We start from the raw sequence: 18,265 nt of genomic DNA on the forward strand, positions 1-18,265 counted from the left end.
GACATCAGACGCCCAGGGCATAGAGCCACGGCGGGGCTCCCCCACTGCTGGGCCATTAGAAGCCAGAGCTCAGGTCAGTCGGCGGGGGTTGGGGGGGGGGGTTGCGGGGAGGAGGTGGGAGCCACTGGGGCTTGAGCACTTTGTCATTACAGTGTGACTTGGGAAGTCAAGGTTGACTTGGGAAGGGGAAACCAGGAGGAGTGAAAGTGCCCAGAAGCTGTCCCTAGTCTCAGTCTGCGAGGCGTAAGCATTGACGAAAGGATGATGTGTTCACATAAATGGCAGCTGCTGGTCGCTGCCTCCCTGGACCTGCTCCTGCACAAGCTGCCCCTCCTCGGACGCCTCCCCACCTGCCCTTTTGATGTCCTGTGGGAGCCGTGGCTCACCCGCAGGCGCCTCCCCACGCCCTCGTGCGGAGGCCCCCGTGGCTGTCACGTGGCCGCGGGCCAGCTTCCAGAAAGCCCGAGCATCCACGTCCGTCTGCAGGGACAAACCCGCTTCTCCCCCCGCCGCCCCGCACCCCCTGGGCGAGCGTCCCTTTCCCAGTCTCACTAGGGCCACAGAGCCTCCCCCTCTGGTCACCACGGGTACGGCGGGGCCCCTGGTAGCCGGTTCCCACACCTGACTCGTCCTGACCCCGTCCCCCCCCCATGCGGCGCCAGACCCCCCCCCCACCCCCCACCCCGGGGAAGGGGTCGGTGCGGGGGGAGAAGCAGACATCACGGAACAGCCACATACATATTTTATTCAAACAGCCCGCACACGGTGGCCTTTAAAGTCGACTTCACGGTGCGGGACAGGAAGTGACACGATGCCGGACGGCACCCAGGCCGAAGCGGAAACCTCCTCCGCAAGGGGCACGAGCGGGTGGACAGCGAGCGGCCGGGCCGGAGGCGTGTCCCGGAGGCGAGGCGTCGGGGCGGGGGGGGGGGGGGGGGGGCGTGTGTGCGAGGCCGAAGGAGCTTCCGGGCGTCAGGGGACGTATCTGCCGAGCTGGGGGCGTGTCCTGGAGGCGGGGCCTCGGGGGCGTGTCTGCCTGGCCGGGGGCGTGCCCGCCCACGAGGGCGTGTCCGGGGCCGGGGGCCCAGAAGCGGAAAGGCGCACTTCCCCGCGGCGACTGGGCTGCGGCGACCGCGAAGTGGCGGCGGGGGGTCGCGGTGCAGCCCTGGCAGAGACGCGTGCGCGGCTGGGGGACTCAGGTGAGGCGGCTCCCCGGGCTGGGGTCGGCGGGCTCGGGGCCCCCCTCGGGACGGCGGACTCGGGGGCCGAGGCCTACGCCGGACGCCGGGCTGGGGGCCCCCTCGGGACGGCGGACGCGGCCTGCAGCCGGTCAGAGGTGGGTGGGCTTCAGGAATTCTGCCCGTTTGCAGGGAGACGCAGGGCCCGGCGCCGGACGTTGTGTGTCTCCCCCCGGATTCGGGCAGGATGAAGCCTGCAGCCGCTCGCAGCCTGCTCCTGTGCGCCTTGTGCCTGGCGATGTGCCGCGTGGGCGGCGCGATCAGGTGAGCCCCCTGCACGGCTGCGAGCGCCTGGTGCGGCCTCAGCCTGGCCCGCGCGGTGCCCCGGGGCGTGGGGTCGGCGTCGCGGCCCTTGCGGGTGCAGGTGCCGGCGGGAGCGGCGCGTCGGGGATTGTCGAGGCGCGCATTTAGGTTAGGTTCCAGTAGTATCTGGGAAGTGCTGGTTCTTCCTCTTTTCAGGTTGACGGACAGTGATGGTTCTGTTTCTACGCTCGTGGCCAGCCTTAGGAGGAAGGCACTTTATGGTTCCCCCCCCCTCCCTCCGGGCCGTCCCTGGCTTTCTGGTCTAAAATTTCAGCTCCCCTCCTCCCTGCTGACATGCCTGTTCTCTTCCTTACTTATATTCCTTTTTTTTTTTTAAATGTTTATTTCGAAAGAGAAACGGTGCTCAGATGAGCAGGGGAGGGACAGAGAGAGAGAGGGAGAATCCCAAGCAGGGTCAGCACTGTCAGCACAGAGCCCGACTTGGGTCTCGAACTCATGAACTGTGAGATCACGACCTGAGCAGAAACCGAGACTTGGACCCTCCACTGACTGAGCCATCCAGGCGCCCCTATATTCTTTGTTACTCATCACCATGGGGCACCATGTGTGTTTTCTTGGCTACCACCGTCACTGTCTCCCTCACTGGCATGTATGCTCCAAGGATGCCCGGGACTTGGTCCCCTGCTCACAGCAACGCCTCTGTCCACAGGAGGGCCTGGGGACTTGTCCCTTGCTCCCCGTGGTGCCTGTCCTGTCACAATCACTCGGTGTTTGTTGAACGAACAATGGCGTGAATGGATAGATGAATTAACTTTTCTTTAACTTTAAAACAGTTCTTGAGGGGCGCCTGGGTGGCGCAGTCGGTTAAGCCTCCGACTTGAGCCAGGTCACGATCTCGCGGTCCGGGAGTTCGAGCCCCGCGTCAGGCTCTGGGCTGATGGCTCGGAGCCTGGAGCCTGTTTCTGATTCTGTGTCTCCCTCTCTCTCTGCCCCTCCCCCGTTCATGCTCTGTCTCTCTCTGTCCCCCAAAAAAATAAACGTTGAAAAAATAAAAAAACAGTTCTTGAAAAGTAAGTCTTTTGTCTTTTAACAGTGACAACCATGAGTGGAAAAAGCTAATTATGGTTCACCACTGGCCCGTAACAGTGTGCAAGGTGAGTTTTCTGATCTCGACCACACCGCAACCCCCCCACCCTCCCTGCCCCCCACCCCCGTTCCTCGTTTGAAGCCCCATGCAGAGTTGTTTACATGCATGTTTCCTCGTGAGCTGGCATGTCATTTCTGGCCATCTGTCGCTTACTCTCACTGAGGCTGCTCTCTCTGGTTTTGGTTTTCCGAACCTCGCACCGTACCTTGTCTTTCTGGCTCTGGTGCTGTTTCCGAGCTCCGGGTAGAGTGTTGGATAGGAGGAGAATGAACGGGGTTGCTGGTGACCAGCTTTGAGCTCTGCTGGAGACCTGGCTCTGCCCCCCACACCCCCAGCAGGTCGGCCTTGTGAGCTTTGTAAGCCCCAGGTTCCGGTGGGAGGGGCCGCGTGTGGACAGCCCCAGTCTTAGGGAACACAGAAGGTTTGCCCCTGGGGCAGGGAACAAGGTCGTCTGGTGGGTGAGGCTTTACTGTGACCCAATGTGGGTGTGTTCCTGGGCCCTGACTGTAAATATACCAGAAGTGCTTTCCTCCCTTGAGGCTTTAGAACTGAGATTAAAAAAAAAAAAAAAAATCAACTCCTTGTGAAATGTCATTGTTAGGGAATTTCAATCCAGGGTGGCCTTGACGAGGGGACCTGTCATTACTCTGGCCGAAGCATCTTCCTGGGCAGTGGGGCTGTCTCTGGGCTCCTTCCCCGCATGAGTGACATGGGCATTTTAGGTGTGGCGACAGATGTGTCTTTCTCTCCACGACCCTCCTCGGTGCTCTGCCCAGGCCCTCGGGCACATGCCGGGCACTGACCGGTACTTGCCGATGGTGAACAAAAGCCGCCCCAGCGCCCCCTTACAGGCTCGTCTGAGACGCTGGACGTGGAGCCGGCAGAAGCCCTGGCTCCTGTGGCCAGTGGTGGTTTCCTGGGGGGTGAAACTGGGGGTTGGGAGAGGTGAGGTTCACGCCCCCTGCTCTGGTCCTGCCCTGGGTCGTCCTGCCCTTCTGCCCCCTCGGCGTGTGGCGGGTACCTTTCATGCCTCCGCAGGCCGGTCTCCTAAACCAGAGCCTCCCTCCTTTCCAGACCAACCTGGGACAGAAGCTTGCTCCCTGCCCAGGCGACCCCGAGAGGAAAGGCTTGAGAATCTGTGTGGTGCTTCGCCTGTCCTCACTAGACACCCACACCTGCTTTTCATTGGCTTATTCCCTGCGGGGGCGACGGGCAGGACTTGGGTCTCGTCTGGTCTGACGGCCAGTGTAGTTCTTGACGGTCGGCTGTTTTGGAAAAACTCCACCTTAGCTAAACACTTTGGAGGTCCCGGGAGAGTATGCCACTGGGGTTTACCTCTGTGAACTTATCTTCATTGTCCCTTCCTCACCTTGGTGTCTTTGCTCCGGAGTGTTCGCAGTTTCCATACTTGTAGCACTACCGCGTTCGGACCTGGAGCCTGAACACCCTTGAGTTTAGCTGGGTGTCGTCATCCCCGCACGGGTATTTTGGGTTACACGTTACGAAAATTATGGGCAAGTGAGTGCTTCCATCAGGCTGACTTCATCTGAGGACACGTTTAAAAAGAAGAAAGGCAAAGCAAAACTCAGGTTTTAGTTCTGTCGAGTAATTGTGTGAGATTGGACCCCTCCTTCCAGGTCCGACACGCCCCCCCCCCCCCCCCCCCCGTGTAGGGCCGCACCGGAATCCTCCCCAGATCGCCTGGGGGCTGGCTTGTGTGGGTCCTGCCTGTGGCTGGTGGTATATGTGAAAAGAAGGGAAAGGTGCTACGTGTATCTAAATAAACAGTGAAACCAATTATTTGCTCTGTGTTCTCGTGTCCTTTCTCTGTAGGAAGTTGGAAAGGACTGCAGAGACCCTCCGGACTACTGGACGATACACGGATTATGGCAAGCCCTTAGTGTGATTCCGATGTGAACAGGAAGGGGCGCCTGGGTGGCTCAGTCGGTTAAGCGTCCAACTTTGGCCCAGGTCATGACCTCGCGGTTCCGTGAGTTCGAGCCCCGCATCGGGCTCTGTGCTGACAGCTCGGAGCCTGGAGCCTGCTTCCGAGTCTGTGTCTCCCTCTCTCTCTGCCCCTCCTCCACTCAGGCCCTGACTCTGTCAAAAATGAATAAACATTTAAAAAATTAAAAAAAAAAATTGAAACGGGGAAAAGAAGCTAGCCAACCTGAAACTAGCTTGAGGCCGGTCCAAGCGGTTACACTCGTGATTTTTGTTAGGAGTTTATTCGCTAGACCAAATCCTTATTTATGGCGTCTTCAGTCTTTCCGAAATAACCCTGATTTTGTTGCTGTTCGGTTCTGTCTCGATAGAACAGTAACGATCTGGCTTAAACATGCATTTAGGGACTCTGGGCCCATTTTAAGACGACTAACTGTAATTTCCTCATTTCGTCCTTCTTTTGGGGGCAACGAGTAGCTATATAAAAGTAAATGCCCAAGTGTCCCACTCTTTTATTACACGTATCTACGTTGGCACCTGTCACAGTACCCGAATTCGTTTTTCTGGTTTTGCCTGCGTTCTGTTTATCGTTTCCCTATTTGTGCATATTCTCGTGATGTTTAACCGCACACATCACTCTGCCCCGTCAAAGGGGTGCCTCATCCTGCTGCTCCCACGACAGGAGGGCCATGCTGGCCTTTGCTGGCACAGGCCTGCTCCTCAGGAACAGGGTTTTGTGGGAAGCAAATTAAACTGGGGACTGGGGCCCGGGCTCTGGCCCCTCCTTCGCCCCAGACTCACCAGTGATCCCGACACTCGTCTCCGGGACCTTGGCCTTCTTGGGTCCTGCTGATGTACCTGCCACTCTGCTTGTGGCTAGAAGGACGGTGCACAGCACTGCTCTCGTCCCCGTGGGGGCTGCACCGATTTCGGGTTGCTGGGCCAGCCCGTTGAGCCAGGGGTCGGAAAGTAGATTTGGTGGCCTTGGGAACTCATCTGAAGACAGGAAGTTGGCGTGTCCCAAAGTAGGCAGACAAAGGGAAGTCAGAGGGTACCCTTGCTTGGTGGTTTAAGAAATCGTACTAGCCGATCCTGGGTCGTTGCCAGCCACTGCCTGAGCCCGTTATGTATGTCCTCATTCGCCCTCATCGCCATTGGAAGAGAGGGGAACTTGCTGGTCTGCGCAGCAGCAGGGGAGATTGTCAGAGGGCAGTTGACTTAAACCCCACCCTGACTCCAGAGCGCCCCCTACCGGGTTGTTCAGTTTGCTTCCTGTTGGCCCTTCTCCTGGACGATGTCTTTGAAAGATGCGCAACCGGGACCGCTGATACCTGAGCGTCTTTGTTAAGCGACTTGCACCATGTGACGGTTTCTCTTCCTTTGCTCTCTGTAGACCTTAATGGAAGTGTTTCCTCCTGCCTTTTGGAACCCATCTCGACCGAGACTAACTTCTGTTGTTTTTAATTTTAATTTCGAGGCCTGACAAAGCGGAAGAGTGTAACAGATCGTGGCACTTTAACTTCCAAGAGATTAAGGTACAAACTTTTAGTCGTGTCGCTGCTGTAGAGCATTGGACTCAGTTAACTCTCTTCTCCGCAAGCGTACCCTCAAGGTCATGTTTGAAAATGAGGACTCCCGAGCGTTATTCACCAAGATTGAACCCTTGGCACGTTTTTCGTATCTACTGATAGCTAAGACAGTCCCACAAGTTAAATTCGAACTACGTGGTCTCCTCTGCCCTGGGCGCAAACCATTCCAAGTGAACTGTACAAAGTGAAAGCAGACGTGAGCAGAGACGGCCCTGGCTGTCCCCTGCCAGCCCACGTTAGTCCCCGGTCCCCCATGACTCCTGGTCTGCTTGCTGGGGTTAGCATTTCTGGACAGCTCTGGCTCGGAGGACAGACACACGGCACCACGCCTGTCCTTTCTGGCTGTGGCGGGTGGGTTTCTGAGTAGGGCCTGCCGGCAGGGAGGAAGGGTTGGGCCTTTCCAGCACAACCGCCCCTGTCACAGAATAGCCCAGGGAGTGGCTTTGGCGAGCCCTGCTCGTAGAAGGTCTCCGTTGTGTATGCACACCCGCAGGGGCGCTTACCTTTCCTCGCGGGATGCGGGCGACCCCCCCCCGTGTGTGATCTAACTAGTACCTGGGTTTACAGGTCGCTGGGGCCTCCCTGAAAACATGGGGTAGCATCAGGATGTGCTAAAACTAGGTTCCTTCCCGTGAAGATACGGCCCCCAAAAGGGCAAGGCAGTTAGTTCTAACAGATCGTTCTAACTGCTCTAGTCCAAAGGGTTTCCTCTGCTCCTCTTCCCTTCCTGTGAGGGACCTTCAGTCGCCTGAGCCTGGAGTCTGGGGTCTGAGGACCATCTGTAAGAATTATTAGTGTGCCCCAAAGCCTGGTCACGTCCCACTCTTCAGACATCCTTCCCGCACGTGGGTCAGCTCGCCCGATCCCGCGGGCTCGTTCGTGACTAGAGTCCTGTGACCTGCACGTGGAAATACAAGGTCACTGGTGCTGTGATGGCGCTGAGTGCCCAGAGCATTCAGGCCGCAGAGTGAACGTGACCCGCGTGTCCCAGCAGCCGCCCTGGCTGCCGGCTGGGCGGCGGGCATGGGGGGATGAGGCAGGGGTGAAGAGCTGAGTGGGGAGAGGCTGTGGGAATGCACAGCAAGAGGGGAGCTGGAAGTGGAATGAACAGGGCTGGGGGACTGGCTGCAGGGGAGCATCAGGCGGGACTCAGGACAGGAGCTTAGGCCGGGTGTCGTCTCCTTCCTGACACGGGCCCGGCAGGGGACTGGGCTTCCGCAGGCAGCCTGTTGCGGGTGCAATGCCCCAGAAACGTCCAGGTGGGTTATGTGTATCTGCCAGCAGAGAGGTGTGGGCCGGGGGGGAGGACCTTCGGTGTGACCAGCGCGCGGCTGGGGAATTCAGCACGGGGATGGGGAGGACAGCAGGAGCGAGCCTGGGGCATCCCTAGGGTTAACAGAGAAGCAGGACAGAGAAAAGCAGGACAGAAAAGCAGGAGAGACGGGGCTTGTGAAGCAGCAGCCAGAAGGGGGGGCGGGGGGGAGCCGGGGATGGGGGTTCATGGAGGAGCGCTGGCAGGGTTCATCGAAGGAAGGCTGGAAGTACCCTTTGGAGGGAGCGGCCTGGGAGTCAAAGCGGGGAGGCGTTCAGGTCGGTGCCGGGGCACCTGTTCTGTCGCACACGGCCCAGGGCAGCGGTGGTCCCTGAGGAAAGCGGGCCGCTCCCCCCGCCCCCTCGGTGCTGGCGGGGGCTGAAGCCAGAGTGTGGGGGGTGCAAGACGGGGACGGGGACACCGTGAGGGGGCAGCTTCCTGGAAGACAGGGCTGGCTGGGGCAGGGGAGCAGGTGGGGGGGCCCGGTGGTTCCGCGACTGGTGGGCAGAGCAAAGTCGTCCTGAGTTTGTTTCCACACGGTTTCACTTTATTTCTGGTCCCAGGGGTTTGTGGAAATTGGAACATAAGCCTGAGCACCGTTCAATTTAGGGAAACTGCGGTACGGGGGGCGCGGACTGCCCAGCCCGCACGGAGCCTGTATTTTGTGTTGTCTCTTTTAACGAGTAGATGCAACTCTTTAGGGCAGTTTCAGAAACCCAAGGCAGGACAATTAAGTGGAGACCAGACTGCCCATGTATGTGCCCCCAATACGCAGACCGTCGCGTGTTGTTAACGCCTTGCGTCGTGCGGGACCCTCGTTACGGTATCGGTGCCTCGTCACTCGCAGAACTTACGGTTCCCATTGGGTGCGCTCTGTGTCACGTAATTTTGGGGTCCTGACCCATATGACGTGCGTCCACCGCTGTATCCTACGGGGTAGCCTCGCCTGGAAATCCCCTGTTCTCCACGTACTCCCCCCTCCGTCCGCCAGCCCCTGACCCCACTGACCCTTCCACCGTCTCTGATCTTCTGTCTTCTCCGGAGTGTCGCACGTTTGGAATCATTCAGCCTTTTCAGACTGGCTGCCTCCGCTTGGTTGTTGCTTTGAAGGCTCCCCCACGTCCCCTCCTGGCTGATGGCCGTGTCTCTTTAGAGCTGGGCAGTAGTGTTCCCTGTCTGCACGGCCACTTCACCCACTCACCGACGAGCTCTTGCGTTTTCAAACACACTTCTGTGATGAGTCAGGTTTCGTGTTCACACGTGTCTTAAGAAACGTCTCCTGCAGAGTGAGGCAGAATCTTTTCATCTTTTCTAACGTACTAGTTTATGAAATTTGCCTGGTAGGTTTTGAGCTGTTAGGTCCTACACAGATTTTTTTTTTCCCCCCCGCACAGGACCTCCTGCCGGAAATGAAGATGTACTGGCCTGATGTGCTCCATCCGCTAAATCACAGCCATTTCTGGTAAGGGCAGCAGCCACTGAGTCCATAGCAGGATGCGGGGCCGGGGAGCCCCGAGTGGGGCCTCGGAAGCACCGAGTGGGGCCGGGGGAGCACTGAGCAGGGCTGGGGAGCATCGAGTGGGTCTGGGGAGCACTAATTGGAGACTTGGGAGCACCGAGTGGGGCCGGGGAGCACCGAGTGGGGCCGGGGGAGCACTGAGCAGGGCTGGGGAGCATCGAGTGGGTCTGGGGAGCACTAATTGGAGACTTGGGAGCACCGAGTGGGGCCGGGGAGCACCGAGTGGGGCCGGGGGAGCACTGAGCAGGGCTGGGGAGCATCGAGTAGGTCTGGGGAGCACCAATTGGAGCCTTGGGAGCATCGAGTGGGTCTGGGGAGCACTAATTGGAGACTTGGGAGCACCGAGCGGGGCCGGGGAGCACCGAGTGGGGCCGGGGGAGCAGTGAGCAGGGCTAGGGAGCACCGAGTGGGGCTGGGGAGCACCGATTGGAGCCTTAGGAGCACTAAGCGGGGCTGGGAAGCACCAAGTGAGCCTTGGGAGCACTCAGCAGGGCTTTTCTTTGGCATGTTATCTTCAGGGCCCTTCTCCGGTGACTAAAACATGAGAGCAAAGGGAATTTACCTTTTAGGCTTGTGCTTCATCCGTATTTCATTCATCACTTTGTTTAGACTCTTCCTCTCCTGAGGTTTCACTAAACCCAGATAGGTATGTGCGTATCTAAGAGGCAGTCACTGCAACTCCCGCAGAGAGTGTTTCTTAAAGACATTGTGCTGTTGTCCCGAGACACGTCGAGCAAAGAGAAGATGTGCCGACGAAGGTGGCTGTCTCATGCTACGACTTAGGGAGGAGAGGGAGGTCCCACCTGTGGCTCAGTCCGTGGTCTGGCCCAGGACCGTCTTTTGAGTGTGGCGGGGGGTGAGCCAAGGAGAAAAACGCTGTGTTTAATTCAGCATCGCTTCTTAAATCATTGCTTTTGAAGAAGGTACAATTAACATTCCTTTTATTTACATTAGGTTAACTGAAAACAATGATTTTCTGTCTCGCCCCTATATGGCAACTCATGATTCACGTTACAGTTATTCAGATGTTGTCCAAGATGATTAATTCCGCTTGGAGATATTGTGAAGACTGTTCAGGAAAGGAATTCAATTTAGACAGAAGCTTTCTGCAACCACGTAGAGTGGCAGTGATGCCTGAACCCCCGCACCCCCTGGACCCCCAGTCCCCTGTCCCCGTCCCCCCCTTCCCCGGTGCCCCGGCTGAGATCTCACTCCGGGTGTGTGGCAGGGACGCGGCTTTAACGTACCCAGGTCTGTAGGTCGAAATCGTCTCTTTGGCAGAGAAAACCACTCAGAGTTTGGGACGTGGATGGTGCAGGTCTCCAGGCGCATTCTGCACAGCTGTGTTCTAGAAAACGGTTTCACGATAGACAAAGTCGAGATGGAAACACAGTGGAAAAAGTGCCCAGGCCTTCACATTGTACTGAACAAATGACGGATCCGGGCTAAGTGTGCAAAATACAGTTTTTACACTTGTTCCAATGTTCTGTGACAGAGTCAAGCAGACTGCCGGGTGACTTAAAAATAAATCAACAGGTACGCGTAAAGAGGGCTGTCTGATTGGGGCCCTCGAACATTTAATCCGAGTAACGTGGGCAGAGCACACATGTAGTTTTGGGCTCTAATAAAGGCAAAATGATACTTTTTCAGGTTGGATAGTTAAACGGCACATTTGAAAACTTCGGTTCCAAGCCCAAAGGTAAACATCATGCGCTAATGGTATTTATGCTCCCCAGAGCTCCCGGGGACGGGGACACGCGGGGACTGACCGCACCACTCTGCGTCACTGCCTCCCGAGTGTGGCGTTCGGGTCACCGCTCCCCCGCTGCCCAAGTCGCCTCTCCTGTGTGAGCTTCGAGAGTGTCTGCCTCGGCTTTGTCATTGGGAGCCGGAGGCCGAGGAGGGTTCCTGGAGGAAAGGTGTCCTGTTCAGTCCCAGATGGGAGTCGGGGGTGCAGAGTTCGGGGCCTTGGTGTCACTGCCCCCTTGAGATAATCCTCTGAGATCAAGTCCATCAGTAAGATTAGCCCTATGAGAAATACCACGTACACAGCCCTCTGCAAAGTAGGATTTTTCTTTGGTTTCTGATGCTTGTACGGAAAAGAACGAGGGCTGGGGTCGCCCAGTTAGGCGAGCGGCCTCACCGTGGGAGGTGTCCCTGGGCCTCGGCCGCCCGGAGGGGCGCGCGCCTCCCGTCCCGCAGGAGGGCCAGGCAGCCCGGGAGGGCGGCCCCCAGGTCCACTCACGGTGGTCACTCCCCAGTGGTAACTGGCAATTCTGTGTGAGATGAAAGGTGCCCGATTCCAAGTGACGTGGGATTAAATGTTGGAACCACGTTAACAATAATAGATTCTGATCCTTCAGCGGTCTTGAGTTAAGCTTGATCCCAAAACAACAATGATTGACATTCGCTGGGTATTTCTTAGAGCCAGGAGCCGTTTGGCCAGTGTGCTAGTCCTCTGCACTCGTCCCGCATCGTCCTGCACGGGCTCCAGAAAGAAGCGTGCAGCCGGCAAGACCCTCCTTTTCTAGCCCATAGGACGTGGGCAGCTGTCAGACGATTCATTCTGGAAGCTGCTCTAGACGAAGAAAGTTGTTCACACGTGTGTGTCTTTTCCCGCCGTGTCCGTGGTCTGGAGAGACTCGCTGCTTGTAGCCCTGTGGTCACTCAGAGCCGCCGCCGTGGGGGTTTCACCAGCGGACGAGTGCACTTTGGACTGTGTTTTGTGAGCCGGCATACGACCCCCCCACGAGTGCCGGCGTGAACGCGGTTCGCTGAAACCTTACGAACTAATCACCGATGATCTAGGGGAAGCCCGACGCCGTCTTGTCCTTCTGTGCTGTGGGGTGGCCGACACCCGAGCGGCCGCTGTCGTCCCCTGCGGGCGGCACACGTCACATTTGCCGGGCGTCCGGATAGGGCCCTGCATGTGGACTCTGGGCTTCCTGGCTGACTGGCCTCAGCGGGGCGCCTGGCTAGTCCCTCTGAGCCTCAGTTTCCCCATTTCTAAGCCAGTGGTAGTTTCGCCTTGCAGAGTTGTGGGCGCGAATGAGGAGTGTGAAAGCATCTCGCGGTTAAATCTGCAGCGAAGCCCGAGGAGTGGTTATCGATACGAATGTTTCTCTGGGATACGTATTCATGTTCGCCAGCAGCACCTGCTTAGTGGGCTGCCGTGTGAGGGTCTCCGGGCAGGGGGTGATGGTGCAGGCGTGACAGGGTCTCATGGCCCCTGGGGCCTCGTGTCCCCTGCAGGGCAATCCGGCACCGCGTGTGTCGCCTAGAAGGAACTTTACCCTCTTGTTTCGTGCAAGAAACGACGTGCGTGTCGAACGTCCTGTCCCGGGCGTGAACGTTTTCCTTGCGAATTTGTTTTGTGACTTTTAACCCGAGGTTTTTGTGAAATTTCTCTCACAGGCAGCACGAGTGGGAGAAGCACGGCACGTGTGCGGCCCAGGTGGACACCCTCAACTCTCAGAAGAGATACTTCGGGGGAGGCCTGGACCTGTACCAGAAGCTGGCGCTTAACAGGTAGGGGACCCTCTGGGGCCTGGGCCTCGTGGGCGCCACCCTCCGCAGCTGGGCCCTAACGTCGTTGGACACAGAGTCGGCCTGAGGGAACCAGACCGACCGGGGCGTGCGTCTCTCCGCCGGGATTTCCCACGGAAGGATCTTGCGTTAACACGACAGTTTGTGTCGACTGCGCGTCACCAAGCGTTTGGGGCCCTGCTGTGGTGGCCCTGGAACAGGCAGGGCGGGGATGCGGGCAGGGCTCCTGGCGCGGTCGAAGTGACCCCGACCTGGAATCCCACACCGCCTGCCCCGTGCCTGCACTCCGGAGACGAGGGGAGGCTGGCTCACGGCCACCGATGTCCCTGCTGAGGACCGGGGCCCCCCTCCTGCCCACCAGGGCCCAGCCCGTCACCGAGAGATCGGGCAGGGAGGCTGGCCCGCCACCATCCAGACGCTTCTGGGACCAAGCGTGCGAGGAATTCATACTCTTCCTCACCTGAGTCATAATACACTTGTGACCTCATTTTCAAGGCCATGACAGGAAATTCTACCGTTTGCTCTGGTCAGAACAAGCCAGAATCCCACCAGGCACCTGTGCCGATCACCTGTGTGTCAGCTCTGTAGGTCGCAGTTGCCGAGAAGACGCGCAAGCCTCCGTCCGTTCCCTAGACTTTGCTCTGCTCCCTCGGCATGCAGGGGCGCCTGCAAGGGGAGTGTCCCGTCCCGCACAGCTGGTCCTCTGTTTCACTGTCATCAGGGCCGTGCAGCCCCTGGGGTTTGGACGGGACCGGCCCAGTGTGGAATGGGCAGGCGGTGCCTTTGCGGGGAACAGCATTGCAGGGGCACAGCCTGCAAACACGGCCTCAGAGCTTGTGCTTGTTTTTTTGTTTTAATTTAGTTTTCATGTTTGTTTATTTTGAGAGAGAGAGACGGGAGAGGGGCGGAGAGAGGGAGAGAGAAAATCCCAAGCAGGCTCCCAGCTGTCAGCGCAGAGCCCGATGTGGGGCTCGAACCCACGAACCATGAGATCACGACCTGAGCCAATGTCCAGACGCTCCTCCAACTGAGCTGCCCGGGCGCCCCAGGTTTTGTATTACTTAACCCAATATGTTCAGAACATTAATGCTGCAACTTGAAAGAAATATTTAAAAATCTGCAAAGTTTTGTACTTCTAGAGCACAGAGGCTTTGAAATGTGTTTACTGTGCGTGGATAAGGCGAGGGCATGTTTATTTCTAGGGCCCTAAGGACCTTGCCCACTACCCCATCCTGCCTGTTCCAGCAGAGATGCAGATGCTTGTTGGGGTCCTCTTTACAAAAACTGCCCTGTTAACGCAGCAGATAGTGTTGCCAGAATTCGCGGCCAGAACAGGCGTGCCTTGGTCAGTCTGGAGCAGGCTTCCCTGGCCGTGTCGGCATCCAGAGAGGCAGCCCAGGTCTCTGTGTCCGCTCTGTGTGATCGTGGCCCAGATGATCCGGGGGTGGGGGGGGTGGCAGCGGGGGCATGATGGGGTCTCGAGTGCTGGCTGGGGATTCTCAATCTGAGAATTGTTGATCTCCTGCTCCATAATTGAATGAGGGAGCTAGCCATGTGCTATTTTGACGGGATGGCTGGTCAAAACCGTGTGCTTTGGGAAATCAGTTGGGTCTGTGGGTGTTTGAATGTACGTAAGGATTTGCTCAGGTGTGGTTTTTCCGGGAGGAGCCTGGGATCCCAAATCAGTTGCTAACTATCTTTTGAAAAGCCGTGGCCTGTAGGTGGTCCCGTGTGTGCCAACCCCCTGGCATCCTGCCCTCCGGAACGCCGTTGGGAAGGACCCCGTGCTCGCGAGAGAGCCGGATCGGCAGTGTGCGCTGAGGGTGAGGGGTGGTCAGGGAGCACGAGCGCTCTTTATTTGCCGTCCTTGCTCACAGGTTTATCGCCCAGGGTGTAGACGGCAAGTGCTTTCTGTGCCGACTGTCTTAATTTTTGTTATGAAATAGGATGTTTGAGAAGAACAAGAAAGGAAAACGTACCGCACGATACAAGTAATTTTTCTACCTTTAAATTTTAGCATGCTCCAAAAGTTGGGAATAAAGCCGTCTATCAATTACTACCAGGTAAGTCTCACGTGGAGCCCCCTGACCCAGCACGGGGACACCCGGCAGCGGCCCCGCGTCACTGCCTCCTGTGAGTGACACTGGGGTTCTGCAGTGACCCAGACAAGCCCCCTCCTATTCCTATATTAGGTTTCCAATAGATTTTATGTGAATTCTGCTTCCCTGTGCACGTTGAATATAAACTGAAAACGGCTTACGCCCATGACTTTGAAGCACGGACTCGCGGTCCCCTGGTGAGAAGCGTGTTCTGGGCTCGCGCAGGGCAGGTGCCGGATGCGTTTGAGAAGCACATTCGGTTTTTGCAGTATTCTGTGTGTAGAAGAAGGCCCAGGAGTTGATTTTGTTGTCCTAGTAAAACGATAGTCGTGTAACCACGACCAGATCGTGCTGTCTGGGAAGCAGATACGGAGGCTAAGTGTCGTCCGCTCAGGACAACCCGTTTTCATAAACAGTCTCCTCCCGGCTCGCGGCCACAGCCGTTCCTCCGCGGTCACCTGCGGTCGCCCACACGGCTCAGGGGTCGGATGGGGAGCGTCTGAGTGACCCCCGGAGCCTGAAGCGCTCACTCTGGGCCTTGGCAGAATAAGCTTGCTGACTCCCTCTTTAGAGGGCCTATCTTCGCTATTTAAACTACTTTGGTCCCCAGGGGTTAACACAGAGATGTGAAGTGACTGGTTTCAGCGGCTCCTTGTCTCCAGCGTCATGGCTGCGTCCTGGGCCGCTTCGCAGGTCTCTTGACTGTGAAATTAACCGGCTCCCCTGCGCAGTCGGCTTCCTGCTCCCCTGTTCTCCTCCCTCCAGTGAGAGCGGGGGTGGCAGGTGACCCTGCGGCGAGAGCGTCAGCTGCGCCTGAGAGAGGGTGTTTGTGGGGCCCCGTCGGTCCCCTGGGCTCCTTTCTGCCCAGAATGTGCCCATCAGGGAACTGATTTCAAGTACATACTGGCACCGAGGACAACAGATGTCGGACGTCTGTGCTGCAGGCGCTTTGTTAGGTGGCAGAGGCAGCAGGTTGTGACCCAGACAGAAGTCCCCGGGCGGTGAAAGCTGATCTGACCGCACTCGGGAGACTCTGCTTTTGGGCGCAGCACCCAGGCTCTGGGTGTGGACAGAAGAGCTGGGCGGGGGGAGGACGGAAACTGTGTGGGGCACCTGTGGGTGCCACTGGGTGGAGCCCAAGCAGGCGACAGCCCCTCCCCTGGCACCTCCGAGCCTTGTCTGCGAGCCCTGGTGTCAGCTGTGCGCATCAGCGACGTCTGCATGGGGCAGAGCCATCATACTGCCTCTTGCCAAGGGTCATTTCTTTGTTTTTAATGTTTTTATGTATTTTTGAGACAGAGAGAGACAGAGCATGAGCAGGGGAGGGGCAGAGAGACGGGGAGACACAGAATCTTTTTAATTTTTTTTTTTCCCAGTGTCATTTCTAACGCACCGTGTGTCATTTCAGATTTCAGACATTAAAGACGCCCTTGCCAGCATATATGGAGTCATCCCTAAAGTCCAGTGCCTTCCACCAGAATCGGTCAGATATGCTACATGTTGTTGTCCTTTCTGTCTTTATCAAGGAGACAAGTTCAATTCCTTTGACATCTTTGTGGTTACCACGGAGTTCCCAGGGCCAGAGCTGTGTGTGTGTGTGTTTGTGGGTGTGTGTGGGGGGGGGTGGGCATGCGTGCGCACAGGCACGTTCCGTGTCTGTTTTCACATCACGGATGGCACACATGTTCTTGGATGTTTCTGGCAGCGTTAGCTCCATTAGCCAAATCACGGAAGCAGCCCAAGCGTCACCGACTGACGAGCAGATAAAGACGACGTAGCGTCTATACGATGGAGTGTCACGCAGCCACAAGACAGAATGGCATCTTGACGTGTGCAAGTGTATGATGCCACGTGAAACAAGTCAGTCAGGGAAAGACAAATATCACATGATTTCCAGTGAAATGCTCAATTTAGGAAACAAACGAGCAAAGCAAGAGAGGCGAACCAAGAAAGAGTGTTCGCTATAGAGGGCACACTGATGGTTACCAGAGGGGACAGTGGGGGGGTCACGGGTGGGGGTTAAGGGGGGCACTTGCTGTGATGAGCACCGGGTGACGTACATTACTGTGAGTCACTCTGTCGCACAGCAGAAATCGATGTGACACCGTGTGTTAACCACCCGGGACTCTGTTCATACGTAAAGCGGGTTGTTCTTTGACGCCACACTAGGATGGGGTTTGTTTTCTCGAGACTTCGTCCCGGCAGAAGAGCATGCGCGTTCTGCAAGGGCTGCTGGGGGACAGGAGCAGGGAGGTGGGCATCTGGAACGTTCGGAGTCAGAAAATTTCTCAGGGTTTACGTTGTTAGTTTCAGTCACGTCAGTCATGGGTATTTGTCTTACAGGTGAATTGTAGTTTCTTCCATCGGCTTTGGTAAAGACTTAATTCCTTTTACCAGGGTGCCAGGGACCCAGTTCTTGTACAAAACTACCCGTCCCAATGCCGTGACGCACCCGCTGTGTGCACAGAGGTGTGCGTGTCTAGGTCTAAGCGGTGTCCCTGCACACGGGGCTGCCGGGCTGGCACGGGGAGCGTCTGGGCGGTGAGCCGGATGGCGGGCCCTGCGGCCCACTGCCCCGTCACCTTGGGTGGTGCCATTGGAGAGAGGGGCTCCTTCCTGGTGCCTGGAGCCCCGGGTCTGCAGTCACTCCTTGTCTCTTCAGGGCCTGGGACTCGAACGCCATCGATGACCATCTGAGATCAGAATCCTTTTCCGTCTTTCCCTTTCCCTTCCTAGGGCGAGGAGGTGCAGACCATCGGCCAGATAGAGGTGTGCTTCACCAAGGGGCTGCAGCTACGCAACTGCACGGAGCCCGGGGAGCCCGAGGAGCCCCCGTCCCGCCGGCCCGGAGCGGGGGGCCCCGGGCTGGAGGTCTGTGAGGACGGCCCCGCCTTCTACCCCCCACCCGACGAGACTCGGAAACACTGAAAAGCGGGAGAGTCACAGACGGCCGCGTGCCTACAAGCAGCTCCAGAGTGGAAGTGTCTGTTCACGGCCGTCCCTCCCGGGAGCCTGTCTGTTTCGCCGTCTTCGCGGCCGGGAGCCGATCCGCAGGCCCCGCAGGGCCGGGTGCAGCGTGGGGACACGGAGGGGAGGAAATGGCTTAGGCCTTCGCCCGCTCTGCGGTTGGAATAAAGGATACAGATTTTCCTTGTTTCTCCCTTACTGAGCGCTTCGGCATCGGAGACGAGGTGGGCGCCCTCGGAGTTCGGGCACCTGCTGGGGGCTCTGGAGGCCTCCCGCCCTCACGCTGGGATCAGGCCGACGATCCGACGTCAGGCCGGGTGTCTCCGCCAGCTGCCTCAGGGGGACCCGTCTTGTTCCTCGGGGCCAGAGGGGGCAGGACACGTTCACCTGCATCCCCCCCTCCCCCTCGATGGCCTCGCATGGGTGTGTCCCCTGAGGGCCTGGTGCTGGCAGGCGAGATGCTCTGAGGGGCCGCGGGGGACACTGGGGTGCACGACAAGGTGCCGGCCGGTGTGCCCGCCCCGTCGGTGCTCTGACCTGCAGACTGAAAACCGGTTCAAATCCTGCCTCGGTTCCTTTCTGTGAGGAGGTAGCCCAGACACGAGTGCGGGGGCCAGTGGCAAATCAGTCCTCAGAAGTA

At 57.8% G+C, this 18,265-nt stretch overlaps 1 protein-coding gene across 3 annotated transcripts; it reads left to right on the forward strand.

The window, feature by feature from the left end:
* Nucleotides 1-1,040: 1,040 nt before the first annotated feature.
* On the forward strand, nucleotides 1,041-17,808 carry RNASET2 (ribonuclease T2). Of its 3 annotated transcripts, XM_027056480.2 has the most exons (10): nucleotides 1,041-1,199; nucleotides 1,371-1,502; nucleotides 2,596-2,656; nucleotides 4,483-4,538; nucleotides 6,071-6,128; nucleotides 8,889-8,956; nucleotides 12,428-12,541; nucleotides 14,577-14,622; nucleotides 16,067-16,141; nucleotides 17,395-17,808. In XM_027056480.2, exons 2-10 carry the CDS (start codon nucleotides 1,426-1,428, stop codon nucleotides 17,584-17,586), a joined length of 747 nt encoding a protein of 248 aa, XP_026912281.1. In that variant the 5' UTR covers nucleotides 1,041-1,199; nucleotides 1,371-1,425; the 3' UTR covers nucleotides 17,587-17,808. The 3 variants fall into 3 exon arrangements, with proteins under 3 accessions (XP_026912281.1, XP_053077970.1, XP_053077969.1); XM_053221995.1 differs by lacking the exons at nucleotides 4,483-4,538; nucleotides 6,071-6,128; XM_053221994.1 differs by lacking the exons at nucleotides 4,483-4,538; nucleotides 6,071-6,128; nucleotides 8,889-8,956; ... (2 more) ...; nucleotides 16,067-16,141; nucleotides 17,395-17,808 and adding an exon at nucleotides 3,426-4,042.
* The last annotated feature ends 457 nt before the right edge of the window (nucleotides 17,809-18,265 follow it).

The sequence above is a fragment of the Acinonyx jubatus genome, chromosome B2, assembly GCF_027475565.1.
Source record: "Acinonyx jubatus isolate Ajub_Pintada_27869175 chromosome B2, VMU_Ajub_asm_v1.0, whole genome shotgun sequence".
NCBI classification, from domain to species: domain Eukaryota; kingdom Metazoa; phylum Chordata; class Mammalia; order Carnivora; family Felidae; genus Acinonyx; species Acinonyx jubatus.

Coding starts and splice junctions, on each gene's coding strand:
- RNASET2 (XM_027056480.2), top strand. CDS start 1,426: ATGAAGCCTGCAGCCGCTCGCAGCCTGCTCCTGTGCGCCTTGTGCCTG. Junction 4,539..6,070: donor TGGACGATACACGGATTATG/GCAAGCCCTTAG, acceptor TTTAATTTCGAG/GCCTGACAAAGCGGAAGAGT. Junction 6,129..8,888: donor TTAACTTCCAAGAGATTAAG/GTACAAACTTTT, acceptor CCCCCCGCACAG/GACCTCCTGCCGGAAATGAA.